This window comes from Artibeus jamaicensis, unplaced genomic scaffold (genome assembly GCF_021234435.1).
Source record: "Artibeus jamaicensis isolate MK-2021 breed Jamaican fruit bat unplaced genomic scaffold, CSHL_Jam_final contig_233, whole genome shotgun sequence".
In the NCBI taxonomy this organism is placed as follows: Eukaryota; Metazoa; Chordata; class Mammalia; order Chiroptera; family Phyllostomidae; genus Artibeus; species Artibeus jamaicensis.
In genome coordinates, this window is record NW_026521486.1 from 66,808,453 (window position 1) to 66,823,815 (window position 15,363).

Below are 15,363 nucleotides of genomic sequence, written 5' to 3' on the forward strand. Positions count from 1 at the left end.
TTCTTTAAAAAGCAACCCTATAAAATAAAGATGCATCATCTTGTTTGTACAGGTGTGCAAGCTAATTCTATTCACTTGGCCATAGTTACAAAGCTACTATGCTGTCTTGGACCCCAGGAGTTTTCATCCAAAAAGTCTGCACTAATTCACAGATTCTGAGCTGCTTGCACACACACACACACACCCTATTGACTTACATGAAATAGAAATAATAATAAAGAAATGCTTAGAAAATGGAACTATATAATGTGTTATTTTTTGTTGTTCTTGACAAGGTTATAGAACCACCTTTTTATGTGTTTTCATGTTCTGTCTAGTGTTGTTTTTCTTATTCCCCAGTGCTTAAATATTGCATCTTTCTATTTTCTTGAATAGAACATGTCCAGCTGCCGAAAAAGACCAGACTGATATAATACAGGCTCTTTGTTTACTCACAGAATAGGCACAAGTTGCACCCTACCAGCTGCTTTGTCCACAGCCTTCACTTTGTTCTGTAAAAATCACCTGTAAGATTGGTTGGATAGTTAACTCCATACTCTGGTTTAGCCTGGGGACCTTCTGTTAAGATTAAATCAGATATTGCCTCTGAATGTGAATAATATACCACTCTTTGAATTAGCTTCCACCACTAAGACAGGACATGGACTTCAAAACACTGCCTTTAGAAGGAGTAGCATTCATTGGATCTTCTTACATGAAAAAACTGGTCAGGCAGAGTAACACTTTAGTGCTACACTCAGAATATCTGAGTACTGGGTCTGGGAGTATTAGCACTCAGCATGTTAAGGTTATGGAGAATTGCCCTGTCTTGCTCATTGCATTCTAGATAAAAAATTGCTCTAAGACTTCAGTGTAGAGGCCAGATTACATCCCTTTTTCTGGGGAAAAAAAAAAAGTGAGTCCTAAAAGATGTCTATCCAGAGAAAGGGACTTATTAACATTAGAAACTGAGCCCAGGGTCACTTCAAGATCCAGCAGAAACTCTGGGATTCCCTTAAATGTCAAAGAAAACAAGCCTATGTCTCAATGCTGAGAGAGTCTTTTCTTTCTTTCTTTTTATTTAAAAATTTTTATTTCTTGCCTTTAGGGGCAGAGAAGGAGGGAGATAAAGAGAGAGAAACATCAATTTGTTGTTCCACTTATTGATGCATTCATTGGTTGATTCTTGCATATGCCCTGACCAGGGATCAAACCCACAACCTTGCCATATTCAGACAACACTCTAACCCACTGAGCTGCCTGGCTAGGACAAGAGAGCCTTGTCTATAAACGTACCCCACAGTTTGCACTCAACTTTAAGGGTGGTCATTTTCAGAACTCTTAGAAGCCACTAGGCACTTCAATGCATGAGCAACTGGCAATATGTCAACTAAAACACAGAAGCTCATATTATTTAAATAACGTCTTCATTCTTTAATCAGTACAATGATTACAGAGAGTTCATATACGTGCTTTACTTCTAGTTGAACAACAACAATCACCTCCCAACCTGCTGATGGGCCGAGCTGGTGGTTGTGGAGAAAAGGAGAAGAGATGGAGTCGAGTTTTCCTAAGTATTTGCAGCTCCATTTGCTGACAGAATCTTGAGCTCTATGAGAACTGTGACTCTGCTGCCTAGAGTAATAGTTGTTCCATGGGAAGTTTAATTGTGAGTGGGCTATATCACTGAACTCTTAAAATTTGTTCTAAGTGACCTTATCTCCATTGCTGTTAAAATCTGGCCCACGGCACTAAAGATACCCCACGAGTTCCCATTCATTCAGAAGTAGGAGCCAAAGGATGGGTGAGTGAAGAGACATTTGTGACCAAAAGTGAGGAAGCCACTCTCCATAGCGCCATTTTACAGAGAACTCTCTCACGTCTAAATTGTTTAAAGTTGGTGTGCAGGGGATTATTTCCTGATCCCGGTGTTCTTCCTACATCTGTTTAGTCTTAAATGCTTCCTAAAATATTTTTCAAAATCCACTTGTGATTTTCTAATCCTTCTTAATGCATGGACTGCTTACAATGCAACTCTTCTTTTTTTTTAATCCTAGATTTGAAAAATGCAAACAAATGCATGAGCCTTAAGAACAGGTTGGAAAAAAAATAAGTGAGGGCTGTTGGAAGCCTAGCTGAGTGAAAGTGGTTCTATTGTTCCCGTACATACAGAAAATTTTAATTATTTATCTGCCCGGTGTCTTCAATCAGAACAGGGAAGGCGTTGTAATCACAGTCAATGTTGGTGTCAGATTCGGGAGAAATAAACGTATTGCACTCCCTCTGCTGGCGCTGAAGTTGCAACAGCTCATTAACTGAACCTGAATTTAGAAGTCTTTCCTATTTAAAAAAAAAAAGTGTGGGGGGAGTAGGGTGGAAAAAGGAAGCAAAAGCTGGGAATGCTGTTAATTTTATTATTCATTTAAAATGTCGGGAAAACCAAACATGTGCCCAACGCCAACGGTTAGGATGAGCGAGACAGCCGGCAGATTTTAGGCTTTCTAGCCCTGTATTAAGAGAAGGGAAAGAATCCCCTTTCCTCTCTCTAATGCCCTTTAAAAACTACTCTGTCCCTTTCAAATACTGAAACAATCTTTCCCCAGTGCTTAATGAACAAACAGCTGGATTAGTATGTTCAGTATGTTCAAAAACTGTCCAGGGAACACAAAGCCACGTATTTAATTCAGGGTGAAAGGGAGGGGAGAGAGTATCTTTCTCTTGGTGTCAGAAAGAAAAACTAAAAGATCCTCAGCTGAATCTTTATGCCTCAGGGGAGCTGCCCACAAGCCAGAATCAGAGCACCATGGAATTTTACAGCCAAGGGGACCTAGCAAGCAGTAGCTCTAATCCTCAGCGAGAAAGAGAGCCTACGAAGTGAGCAAAGGCTCCAGATGTCAAGGGATCATGAGGGCCCAGGCCCTGTTTCACTCGTGTTAACCAGCACACAGAGTTTTCTTGGAAGGCTCATCTTGCCTGGGCTCTGCTCTCTTTTCCATTCCTGCCTGCTTTCTTCCCCAGGCGGCTGGATGCCAACCACATCAGTTATGTCCCTGCCAGCTGTTTCAGTGGCCTGCATTCCCTACGGCACCTGTGGCTGGATGACAACGCTCTGACAGAAATCCCTGTCCAGGCTTTCAGAAGTTTATCAGCACTGCAGGCCATGACCTTGGCCCTGAACAAAATACACCACATACCAGACTATGCCTTTGGAAACCTGTCCAGCTTGGTGGTTCTGTAAGTTCTATTGATTTTTTTTCCTCTCTCCCTTTTAAGTTTCTAAATTCATAGTGAGACCTTGGCCTTAAAGTGCTGGCCATTCAAACCTCTAATAGGGGCATTTTAAGGGTGAAAGCCCCTTGAACCTCTCCCTAAAATGATTCATAATTTTTTTAATTGTATGAAAGGATAAAACAACATTTATGGAACCTTCTGAGTGCCAAGCACTTCTGGGCATTCGAAGGCAATAAAATAAAATCTCTGCCCACTGTGTACTATACGAGTAATCACCACACTGTACAATTAGTAAAGTTAGTAAAAATGCCTTTTTCTGATAATAATTTATAATTCAGGTCAAATTGGAATATGCCTTTCTAATTATTCCATGAGCCCTTCTTGAATTCCCTACCAAGGAAAGAGAAGCAAGAATGAACCCAACAGTGAACTCTGCATGTATATGCACCCCCAATGGGTCTGGGTTTCCTGATTTCAGTAAATCCAAGTGATTCTCAAGAATTTGGGAACTCACTCTCAAGAGTGATTCTCAAAACCATCAGTCTTCTTTAAGAGTGCAGCCACATGCCCAGGTGTCAATCGATGCTGACACAGGAAAATAGCAGCTGCTTACCAGGCTGTAAGGTCAGTTCCTGCAGGAACTTTAACCAAAGCCTCTTCTGACTTACTTGTCCCTCGGCTCCACACACGCCCTCCTGCCCATTGCTGCCTTCAATCATTCCACTTTGCTTCGTTGCATCTCTGTCTCTCACACCGTACTATATACTACTTTGAGGGCTGGAAGCATCTTACCCATTCTTTAGGTTCCCCTCTACCCCCTTCCCTATGTGTTGCATGTAGAAGATCCTCAATAAATACTACATAGATCTCACAGGAACCCAAAGTATATTTATTAGACTAACAAATTTTGGGTGATATTAACAAATTTCTAAACTGAATTTTACACACAAAGATGATGCTACAGACACACCAGAAGCTGGATAGGTGCTTTAATTTATCTTCCACTAGAGCAGCAATTTTTAATTGTTTTTATCCCATGGCACATATAAACAAATTACTAAAATTCTGTGGCACGCCAAAAATAAAAAAATTTTTCTCAATCTGACAAAAAACAACAGGTATAATTTTGATTCATTCACACCAGTTGGCTAGTATCCCGTTGGCTGGTGTCATTTTTTTTTTAATTTGACAGTCTAAGGTAAAGAGGTCAGTGCCCCTGACTAAAGAGCCAGGTATTGCATGTTTTAAACATTCTCGAGGCACACTGGTTGAAAATTTCTGCACGAGGGGAAATAGATTTACAGAGATCCAGCTATTCTTTCTCACTGTGTCTTCCTTAAGCTTATTTTCCAAAAGTCTCTTTGGGTCTTGGTACAGTTTTCAGTCATGCACACAGTACTCCCACTGGCTTTGACCTACCTGACTTACAACTGAGCCAAAGGTGATAATTATACACACTAATACTGTGTCAAGATAACTAATTTCCTTGGACAGTCTAAAACTGATTGCTATATTCTGCAGTCAAAAGTGCTCTTTTCTGTTAACCTGTCACCCCATTCTGGGAATGTAGCCTTTATAAGCCATCAGCTTTAATAGAAAATGTGCTTAGTACACCAAGGACCATTCCTCCATCCTCCATTTGTCAATGACCATGAGTATCTCTGCTTATCACCCCGCATCCCAAAGCTGTGCTACATAGTCCATGTGGGAAGATCCACGGAGCAACCACGCCAAACAACCTGAATTCACTCTCATCAATCACATTGCTCGTATTATGATACATTCCCTGATATTTCAAACCCAAAAGGTGAAACTGGGACTGCCTATTCAGTTCTAGGGTATAGAATCATTTATGGTGAGAGTAAATGGAGCATATAGCCCTTTTTTACAACAAGTAGTTAAATAAAGCATTTGTTATGTACAATCAGTGCGTTCTTCAGTGGAAGATTCTTTGGAGTTAAGCAGTCAGGATGTCGCGCTGGCTTCCTTGTGCAGCAAGCCTCCCTGACCGTCTGTACCCTTGTCCTGCAGGCATCTCCATAACAATAGAATCCACTCTCTGGGAAAGAAATGCTTCGATGGGCTCCACAGCCTAGAGACCTTGTGAGTTGACCCTTTATGTGTTTCCCTTTTTCAGTGTTTTCAGTGAGTATTCTGAACAAATCAAGATAGCCTTAAAGTCAAGCTTGCTGTTTTGTTTGGTTAATTGCCTGAGTTTTAAACAGATATTCACAGTGGCTTTATCTTACACACCAACACACGCCTCACAGAGCTAAACAATAACACAAATTGTATTTGAATCTAACAAGAGTGAGATTCTAAGTTACTTGGAATCCTGATAAGCTAAAATAGATGCTTCCTACTGAGCAGTGACTATTTGCTTCGGAGTGTGAATTCTCTGTCAAGGATCAGTTCTCTACTGTCACCCCGGCTCGCTCCCCATGGGATGGGAGGACTCAGACCAGGCTCCAGCCCGAGATGAACAGGAGTCTCATGAAGAAACAGCAAGGATTCATGCAAAAAAACAAATCTACAGACTAAAAAGTCATGGAAGCTCCATGTATTGAGTATATCTATAGTGAAATATTGTACTGGGCATTTGGCATATTTTGTTTCCTCTGAGAGCAGACATTATTATCCCATCTTAGCTCTAGTGCTATGAATTGTTTTACCAACATGACAGCTGATCAACAGCGTAACTGGGGCTTGCTTCATTCTCTAGTTTGACTCTGAAAACCATGTTTACTGCTATATTCTTCTTCCAAATAATAGGTCAAATATGGAATTTTTAGTTGTTACCTATTATAAAAAGAGAGCCCAGCCAGCTGCCCATAGCCTAAACTGTATCCCAGAGTCACTTGGAGAAGGGCTTCTTATGGGCCCCACTGGGCCGAGCCTTTTCCCAGGTGAGGAGCTGCTCTTCGCTGCCCTGTTGAGTGGGAGAGGTGCGATGAGGGTGGAATGACAAGCAGTGAGGGGTCCGAGTGTGCTGGGAGAGGAGGGTGGCTCCAGCTGTGCCCCCAACCCAAAGCCCCATGTTTTTAACACTCAAGGGCCATAAAGCGCACAGGGCCACTGACTCTATACCGCCGGCTCTGACCGGGAGCACAGGAGGAGATGACCACCTGTCCTCTGGCCATGGGGCTCATTATTCATTTGCATACAGATCTTAGCAATTTGCATATGATTCGTTTAACTTCTACTCAAGTCCGGTCCACTGTTGTTGGCCGTCTTCTTCAGGCCGATTGGCCCTGACAGCTCTCCTCCCAGGGTTTCCTAGTCACTCTGTGTTTCCTCCCAGAAGAGAGGAATCGTCCTCATAAGGAGATGCCAAAGAAGAACTTGTCCAGGCAGGACTTTGATGTCAACTTAATGGCACAAGCAAGCAGTTTCCATCAGCTGCTAGGAAAAAAAATGAGAACTTCTCCCTTATCTACATAGGGCTGGGCTGGGGATCTCGGCCATGGAAAGCACCTCCTGGTCCTTTTGAAACTCAACAGGGACAAAAACAAGATGGACTTTGATGGGTATTTCCATAAACAGGGTTTCTCCCCCACCCCATGTTTAAAGTGAGGACACAGGATTGCGTGTAAATACTGTAGAACAAAACATTCCAGGACACAATCCTGAGTCTTTTTGCCCCACCCCCCCTTACCTTGCCCAGGGCTACAGAGGATCAGTAAATTGGTTACTCCCAACCTCTTCCTTTCCCTCACTCGAAATCCAAGTAATTTATAAGGCCCAATCCTTTTTTAATCAAAACAGAGCATCTGGAGAGATTTACAAACAGGAAGAAAATTTATGTCCACAAAGACACAAGTTTCCTGCCTGCAGTATAGCTTCAGGATGGTTTGTGTCAGACAAGTAGGGATTTTGATTCATGTTTAACTTAGTTAAATTATCTCTCTCTTAAAATTAAATAGCAATTCTTCTCCACAGAGGAAGATCTAACCACATCTGATTGCCTGGCCAAAAGGTTTCTCTGAGTCATCTGGGAAATCTGCCATTCCCAGAGACCAGCAGGCAATCGCTTTTTCATGTGAAGATGTAGATAGAAGGTGGAGCAAATCTATTAAGCTCTTGTGAGTAATAGAACTGAAAAGCCATTTGTCTCATAACAAACAGAGAAATTAATTATTTGGGATTGTTTGACTATTCCATCTTTGGTCGTGAAAGGTAATACGGAGCTTTGTGTCACAGACCAAGGAAAACATCACAGTTCTGATCCAAATCATTATTTGTGTCCCTGAGAAAATTCTAGACCTAATGTCCTTCGTGAGAGTACTCTGCATATACAAACCTCTCCAGAAGCAGGTTGTCATCCTGGACCTTGGGTTATGAGGGATACACGCCCCCCACAGGACTCAGGGACAGAGCAGTCCTCCAAGATGTCCAGAATAAGAATTTTCATCAATGATACTAGCCCTTTGAAGTGGCATGTCAACTTTCCTTGTAATGGTAATATATGTGAATGTGTAGCTAAAAAACTGAAAAGACTGTTCACTTATTTTCAGAGATTTAAATTATAACAACCTTGATGAATTCCCCACTGCAATCAGGACACTCTCCAACCTTAAAGAACTGTAAGTATATAGGACAAATATAATGGGAAATCTCTATTCTTTTTTTTTTTAAGATTTTACTTATTTATTTTAGAGAGGGGAAGGGAGAAAGAGAGGAAGAGAAACATCAGTATGCAGTTACCTCTCATGTGTCCCTTGTTGGGGACCTGGCCTGTAGCCCAGACATATGCCCTGACTGGGAATTGAACCAATGACTCTTTGGTTCACAGGCCAGTGCTCAATCCACTAAGCCACAGCAGCCGGGGAAGAAATCTCTATTTTTCATAAATTTATTTTTAAAATATGTTTGATCACTATACATGTGACTTACTAGAAAAAAATTTAATTCATATAAATGACAGTCAAGTATACTTGAAATATACTTTAATTGATTCTATTACCAGCAAACATCAATCTTTTTAAATTTATAATGGATTTCTCCAATATATGTATATTAGAAAAACTGTACATATTTCTCTAAGCCATACTCCTTTCCTAACATATATTACCCCAAAATCTATATACTTTATAGATTTGTACAGAACTATAATAGAATTCAGTTAATTGCTGAGCATTTTGAAAAACATTCCTAGGCTGCACAAGTCGCTACAAACCAGAATAAAATGTATGTGTCTAGTGTAGTGCTAGATGCTTTCACATTCTTTAAATACTTCGTGAATCTTATTTAATTAAACAAACTACAATTTTACTAAAATAAAGCTAACTTTCAGGTCTTGGGTTACATATATTGTCTTTTGTATGCTATAATTAATTTTTCATTGTACCTAAAAATAACCTATGTAAGCAATGTTCTAACACTTAGAAAAGAAAATAAGCATAGAGCTATTTTCCTGGCAGAGAGAAACAAGACACACAGCCAAAGGAGGTAGACAAGAAAGCTTGTTTGTTAAAAGATAATAATAATAAAAACTTTAGGAGGTTCAGCCTCAGGATAACCCACCTGTGGCCAAGCTGGGAAGTAAGTCATCAGCATCACCTGTGGCTGGGCGGACCAAGGACCGCCACTCACCTCACCCACAGGCCCCCGAAGACCTTTGACTCTGGCCCCCTCCCATTCAGACAGCACCAGCAACAACAGATAAGAATCAATCTGCTTCCACAGATTTCCTGAGCACCTTCCTTTGGCTCAGGAAATTCCATCCTCATAAGGAGATTACTGAAATCTCTATTTCATTGAAGCTTACCTCACTTTTCTCTTAGCTTCAAATGGGGTCAGGAGGGGTGTTCATAATCCCTCTCCAAAGACAGTTCTCTCTGTCTCAAGTTGTTACACAGTGTGGTGCTCCAGCAGATAGTAACAGATGGATTTTCTTTACATAACATCACGTCATAAGTTGCCATAAAGCACACTTACTATTTTCAGCTTCTTTATTTCTCTTTCAAGATGGCAGCTGGCGATTTCCTTTTCTCCTACAGAGTCAGTGAGGGCACCTAAGCTTCCTTCCAAACGCATAGGTGAATGTAACCTTATCCTGCAGTTACTGAAGGGGCTGGTTGTTGCCACGTGAGAAGGGTTGAGGACTATTAAATAATTTTACCCCACACATTATTTTTTATAAATTGTTTTTTCTTCTTTCTAGAGGATTTCACAGCAACAATATCAAGTCAATACCTGAGAAAGCATTTGTAGGCAACCCTTCTCTTATTACAATGTAAGTGGCTATAGTTCTTTTCGATTTTTTCATCCAGAGAGTACGTATTGCTCCTGTAAATATGTTACAATGAATGTTCTATATTTGCCCAATGTTTTTCTCAGTCAATGTAAGACTATGCAGAGGAGTCCATAGAGAGGTGCTGTGCCAGGTTTTAGCTGAATGCTGAAATAACATAAAAGATTCTTTTTTTCTAGAACCTTCAAGTTGCACTGCATATGCGTCATATCTTCAGACGCCTTGTTTCACTTCACAATAATCTTGCAAAAATGCTTTGCTTCTCTCTATTTTCTAAGGAATAAAACCGATTTTTAAAGTATCAGTGTCAAGGTCAGCTGGTCATTCAGAACATGAATTCAAGCATGCCAGAACTATCAATTATTATATACAAATAGGAGTCTTTTACCACGACAGACTCCAGCCTCAGCTGATGGTGGACGGTGGGAATACTGTTCTGTGCTGCCTCTATATCCATTCATTGTTAAGCCCAAGCATTGAGTCACATTTATACGATTACAAGGTATGTCGTAATTCTAGAAATATGCATATGTCATAGAAAGACATATATGATGATTTATGTACTATAAAAGTATAAAATAGACTTACAACTATAACATATAATTAATGCTGTTTCACATTTAGCACAGACATAAGATTGATCCTATACAGATATGTAGGAAGATGAAAATATGTTAGTATTAAGCTGGCTCTTAGTTGAAAGACCATCTGGCAGACTTGAAGTCATGAGTGAGGGGTCTTGAATATGGGGGGAGAGAGTAAGGACAACTGCTGAACATGACTCTAAGGGCGTTTCTTGGCAGATACCCATCCTGTGCCAACTTAATTGAGAGGCTTTCTGGAACTGTGAAGCATTTGTCACAAATGAGCTGGAGTCCGTCTCAATTAGCCCTGACAACTGAAAGAAAAATACCATTCATCATTCCTGAAATGTTCTGACAGTATGTTGGAAAACGAAGGGTTTTAAAGTTTATTGCCTATAAACATTAGTCCTCATTAGAGAGTATTTACATAGTAAGAGGTTGGCAAATCGCTTTGGCTTTGCTTCTTTTGCCTAGCAGCCACAAGAGGGGGGGGGGTTTAAATCATTCTTTTGATATGCTAATACTGGGTGAGGAGGACCAACAGCCCCACCCACCCACCCCACCCCCCGCCGCTCCACCCCCTGTCCCATTTATTAATGCTTCCCTTCAGCATTTGGTGTTGACTGAATCCCCCTGAAATTCTCCTCTCCTTGCCTCTGTCTCTGTTTCCATCTCTGGTCATTGTCACCCCCACCACACCTTCCATTCCCACTTTCTGTGAAGGCAAGGGCTTCCTGTGTGCAGACTACCCAGACCTCATGGCCACCCTCTGTAGTCCCAGCTGCCCATCAGCCTGTCTGCTAGCCCTTACCTCTAGATTGTTATCAGACTAAGGCTCATCTCCCTGCCTTCCCCATCTCTCTTGAAACACAGTATCCATATTGTCACTCTCTTACTGTAAAACACAGAGATTCAGGATTATTTATTTACATTAAATACAAACTCCTTACCCTGACATTCACAGCCTTCCTTCCATGTGGCCCAAGCCAACCCTCTTGATCAGTTCCCCAAAGCTCTACCCAGTTACCCTGTGCCAACACCCAGACCAACTAAATTCATGGAATGAATTCCTTTCCTTATTTCCTTTGCTCCTACGATTCTCTCCCCTCACTATGCTTATTGGAATTTTGTTTTCCAGGGTCTATTTCAAGTGATATTTCCATGAAGTTTTTCCTGGCTTCATGAGAGAACTCTCTTCTGAGAATCCTATAACTCCTTATTTATATTTGTGACGCTTCTGCCTCATGTATGCAAGCATGTGCATCTTATGTGTCTAGTGTGTACATATATGTGAACATATAAGCATGTAGTGTAGATAAAGGATAATGTAACATTGTGAAGAAAATTTCTTTTGTAATCCTAACACCTATATTCCAGCTCTTTCTTTTGGAACCTATTTAGTGCAAGGGAAAAGAAGAGGTCAGAGGCTAGAAGCACAGAAGGGGACTCAGGTTTGTCAGGTGACAGTGACATCCCAGGCAGTGTGCCAGATGTTATGGACGCATTAGCTCTCTCGATGCATACACAAATGCTACACGTTAGTATTAGTTTCTCAGTTTCACAAATTAGAAAATTGAAGCTCTGGGAGATGATGAACTTGTCAAAGTATTTGAGCCTAAGTTTATTCCTCCAAATTAAGGAGAATAGAATTTCAGTGTCTACACTATAGATTTTATTAAGTTGTTGGGTGGATCCATGACAAATGCTTTGTCAGCTAGAAAGTGATAGAATCTTATGTATTTGTTTTATCCTGGATGATCCCAAGGTTCTTTAGGGAAGAGACATTTAATTGTTCTTCTTCAACTCCCAGCTGTTAGCACAACACCAGGCGTGTGGTAGCTACTAAGGACAGCCTCCCCAGCGGATCGGTCTCTCGGTCCCTGCACTACCTACCCTCATATGTTGAGCACAGTAGTTGCCAACAAATACCTATTGAATTTCACTGAACTAGAGGGATGTCACAGCTCAGAAATGTTTCTGCGGCCCATTGGCCAGGCGATATAAACACCGTCACATTGAGAATATCTGTAAAACAAAATATTTCTAAGCTCTAATAACATCTCACCTTTTAGAGCAATAACTAATTCCAAAAAATCTGACATTATTGTTTAAAAACCCCAAATACCTCATTTCCTCTCAGATAATCTTTGGTGTCAGTTTTGTGTATCATGATAAGGTTGGACCAGAGGATATCATCTTCATGTTCACATATAGAACTTTCCCTTTATGTAATTCATGACATGCTTGCCTGCCCCCCCAATTATCCATTGCCATTCAATTGATAGTGCACAGATGTTGGAGGCAGGGAAGATTTTTAAATACTAACTACAGTCAGTTCACTTGCTTTCTTTCTTAGAAATTATCACTCTATCTTTCTGTCAGAAATTTTTAATTTTATACGGCATGAATTTCTTACCAAAAGTCTCATAATATGAGTTAAAACATTTTTGAGGTTTGCCTGAAACCACACAATCAAGAATGTCATATAATATAGTATAATCAAAATTACATAAATACACTTAACGTACTTGTTGAAATTTGAACAGATACTCATCTGCCATTCAAGTTTTATACTAAGACATTGTTTTTTTATTATTATTTCTTTTCAGACATTTCTATGACAACCCCATCCAGCTTGTTGGAAGATCCACCTTTCAACATTTACCTGAACTAAGAACACTGTAAGTTTTTCTCATACATATCATTTTCCCTTTGTAGAGTTGCTGTAAAAAAGCAGATGCATGTTAGAAGTTGAAGTGTTTTGAAAATGAGAATAAAAATTACCCCTTTCTAGAATCTTCTCCAGATAATACTCATGTGCCCCTCCTCCTAGGACTTTGAATGGTGCCTCCCAGATAACTGAGTTTCCTGATTTAACTGGAACTGCTAGTCTGGAGAGTCTGTAAGTACTTGAGAAGGGTCTTGACTTTGACCAGAACAGGCACTGCTTTTAAAGTCTGACCACTCTGAATGTCAGTGAATCAAACTATGTCACTGCGGGATGCCTGAATGAAAGAATCGTGTCTGGTTTGTGTTTCCACAGGACTCTAACTGGAGCACAGATCTGTTCCCTTCCTCACACTGTGTGCGATCAGTTACCTAATCTCCAAATGCTGTACGTATCGGTAAAGCAATAATGTTGTATAAACAGGCAACTTCCATTTAGGGAAAGTGGCATGCGTTATTTGGGTAATCCTTTAAAGGGGGAGAGTCCTTTCCTTGCAGGTCTCCAGGAGGTCAGGCCTCCTTTGCCCACTTTGGGCTGGGGAAGTGGCTCTGACGTGACCCTGGTAACGATGGCCCGTGCGGCCTGTTTCCAAACCCCAAACATTCTCCCGTTCAACTTCCAACTGGCACACATTTCCTCTCAGAAAATGGATATGAATGAGCCCAAATAGCTTCATTTCCCCTTCTAAAGACTTTGTAGAGCAGGAAAAAAGAAAATAACAAAATAGATCGAAAACCCACTCTGATGCCAAAATAAAAAATTGTGCTATCAGGCCCACACAAAGCCTGAGGAAGGCAACCAGACATTCATCGGGTACCACTGCAAGTGCCATGTTCTAATGTTTCACCTAATGGTTAAACTGTTGGCATACGTCATTTCTGTTGGCTTGGAGCTTTTTTTTTTCTCTGCCTTTTTCACGTTTTATGAAAAGTAGTTTAGAGGACCTAGAAGAGCTTTGTTTTGACCTTCCATTTTCAGCCCTCTCCCTCAGCTCCCAGTGAACCGTATCGTCGCCCTTGCAAGCAGGGTTGGGACTTAATGAAAGGGCCTCTTGCCATGGCCCTGTTCTCATACAATAGACATCTACGGCAGTTGAATGCCTGCAATTCCATCATAGGCTCTACCTAGCAGCAGAACTACAAGCAGCACTCCAAAGGCTAAGTGGAAGAATGGGAATGTCTGCCATGCTGCTTCTGCCTTCCCTGACTCCCGACCACAGTTGCTCGGTGATACGGGGTTGCAATAGCTCCATGTGATAGCTTTGGTGTTGGCCATTCATGTTTGAAAGAAACATACAGAAGTAGTCTCCTCTTCTTCACTCAACACTTTCCTGGGGGGCATAGATACAGTTGAGAAAACTGAGAATTAGGGAAGTTAAGTACATTTGTCAAAGTCATACTACAAGAAAGTAGCAGAGTCCAAGATGTCGGTAGAGGCATTTTGGTTGAATAGGTAGGAGAAAGTATGAGTATGGCAGGTGGTGGAAAACTTGGGGTCGTCTCAGAATTCTGCCTACCATACCCAGAATAGCTGTAATTGTCCTCATTTCTTCTGGGAATGGGCTCAGTAACATGACTAGGATTTCACTTCCTGTAATTGATAGTAGGGAGCCAGTATTTAAAGTGCATCTGTCTCCACTGTGTCACCCACTAAATGGTAAACCACTCAGGCCTAGAACTGCATAAGTGGAGGCTGACTGACAAATTGGTTATGAACAAAGGCTCTGGGGTCTGTTTTCCTGGTTCAAGTCCAGTCTCTGCATATACCTGTACAGCATCTTGAGCAAGTTTTTTGTTCCTTCTTGGTTCTGTTTCCCAATCTATAAAATGGAGGCATAATTACTTCTTTCACAGGATCATCATGAGGACGAAATGACTTACTGCATGTCAGATACTTGTATCAGCACCGGCGACATTGTAAACTCTCAGGCAGTGTTAACTCTCATCATCATGTTTCTCACTTGCTTTACACCATTATTCTTTCCTCAAGTTGAAACTAGAAAGGCCTGAAAAAAACACAAGTACTAACCTAAATGGCAACCTATATTGCCATTTCCAAAGCATTTCAGCCTACAATATTGATTTGTTCTTCATAAGAACTCTGCAAGATCAGCAAAGCAGGTATCTTCTCCTTTAAGAAGAAAACTGAGAAAGATGCCAATGCTTTGGCCAGTGTATTAACCAAACACAATCAGTTGAAGTTGAGAGCAGAACTTGGGGTCCTGACCTCTACTACAGTCTACTTTAGGCTCTAAAAGTAGAGGTCAGAGAGCTCCCCTTTGAGGCTGAATCGTCCACTGAGTACTTGTTACTTGAGGAAACTTCACCGTACATGAGTGGTTTGGCCCCAGGTTGCTTCACCTCCATGGGCATTACTTGGCTGTGTGTGGCCATCCCCACATATTAGCAAAGCGGTGATCTTTGGTGAGTCATTTCACATCGTATGGGGATAATCCTAGTGTCTGCCTCATTAAGTGACCATAAGGATTAAATGAAATAGTTCAGGTAAAGCTGTAAACATGGGATCTATATATGAGGAGTTCTTGATAAGTTAACCATGAAAATCATTAGGTAGAAGTTAGGTAGGAG

The 15,363-nt window shown here is 41.0% G+C and overlaps 1 protein-coding gene across 3 annotated transcripts in view; it reads left to right on the forward strand.

The window, feature by feature from the left end:
• Nucleotides 1–15,363, forward strand: part of LGR5 (leucine rich repeat containing G protein-coupled receptor 5) — a 153,435-nt gene that overhangs the window by 104,003 nt on the left and 34,069 nt on the right. The window contains exons 5-11 of one of the 3 annotated variants that reach the window (XM_037132167.2): nt 2,998–3,213; nt 5,242–5,313; nt 7,725–7,793; nt 9,374–9,445; nt 12,657–12,728; nt 12,881–12,949; nt 13,091–13,162. In XM_037132167.2, the coding sequence (XP_036988062.2) occupies nt 2,998–3,213; nt 5,242–5,313; nt 7,725–7,793; nt 9,374–9,445; nt 12,657–12,728; nt 12,881–12,949; nt 13,091–13,162 (642 nt within the window). The remainder of the gene's footprint in view (nt 1–2,997; nt 3,214–5,241; nt 5,314–7,724; nt 7,794–9,373; nt 9,446–12,656; nt 12,729–12,880; nt 12,950–13,090; nt 13,163–15,363) is intronic. The other 2 variants (XM_037132168.2, XM_037132170.2) reach the window with 2 other exon arrangements.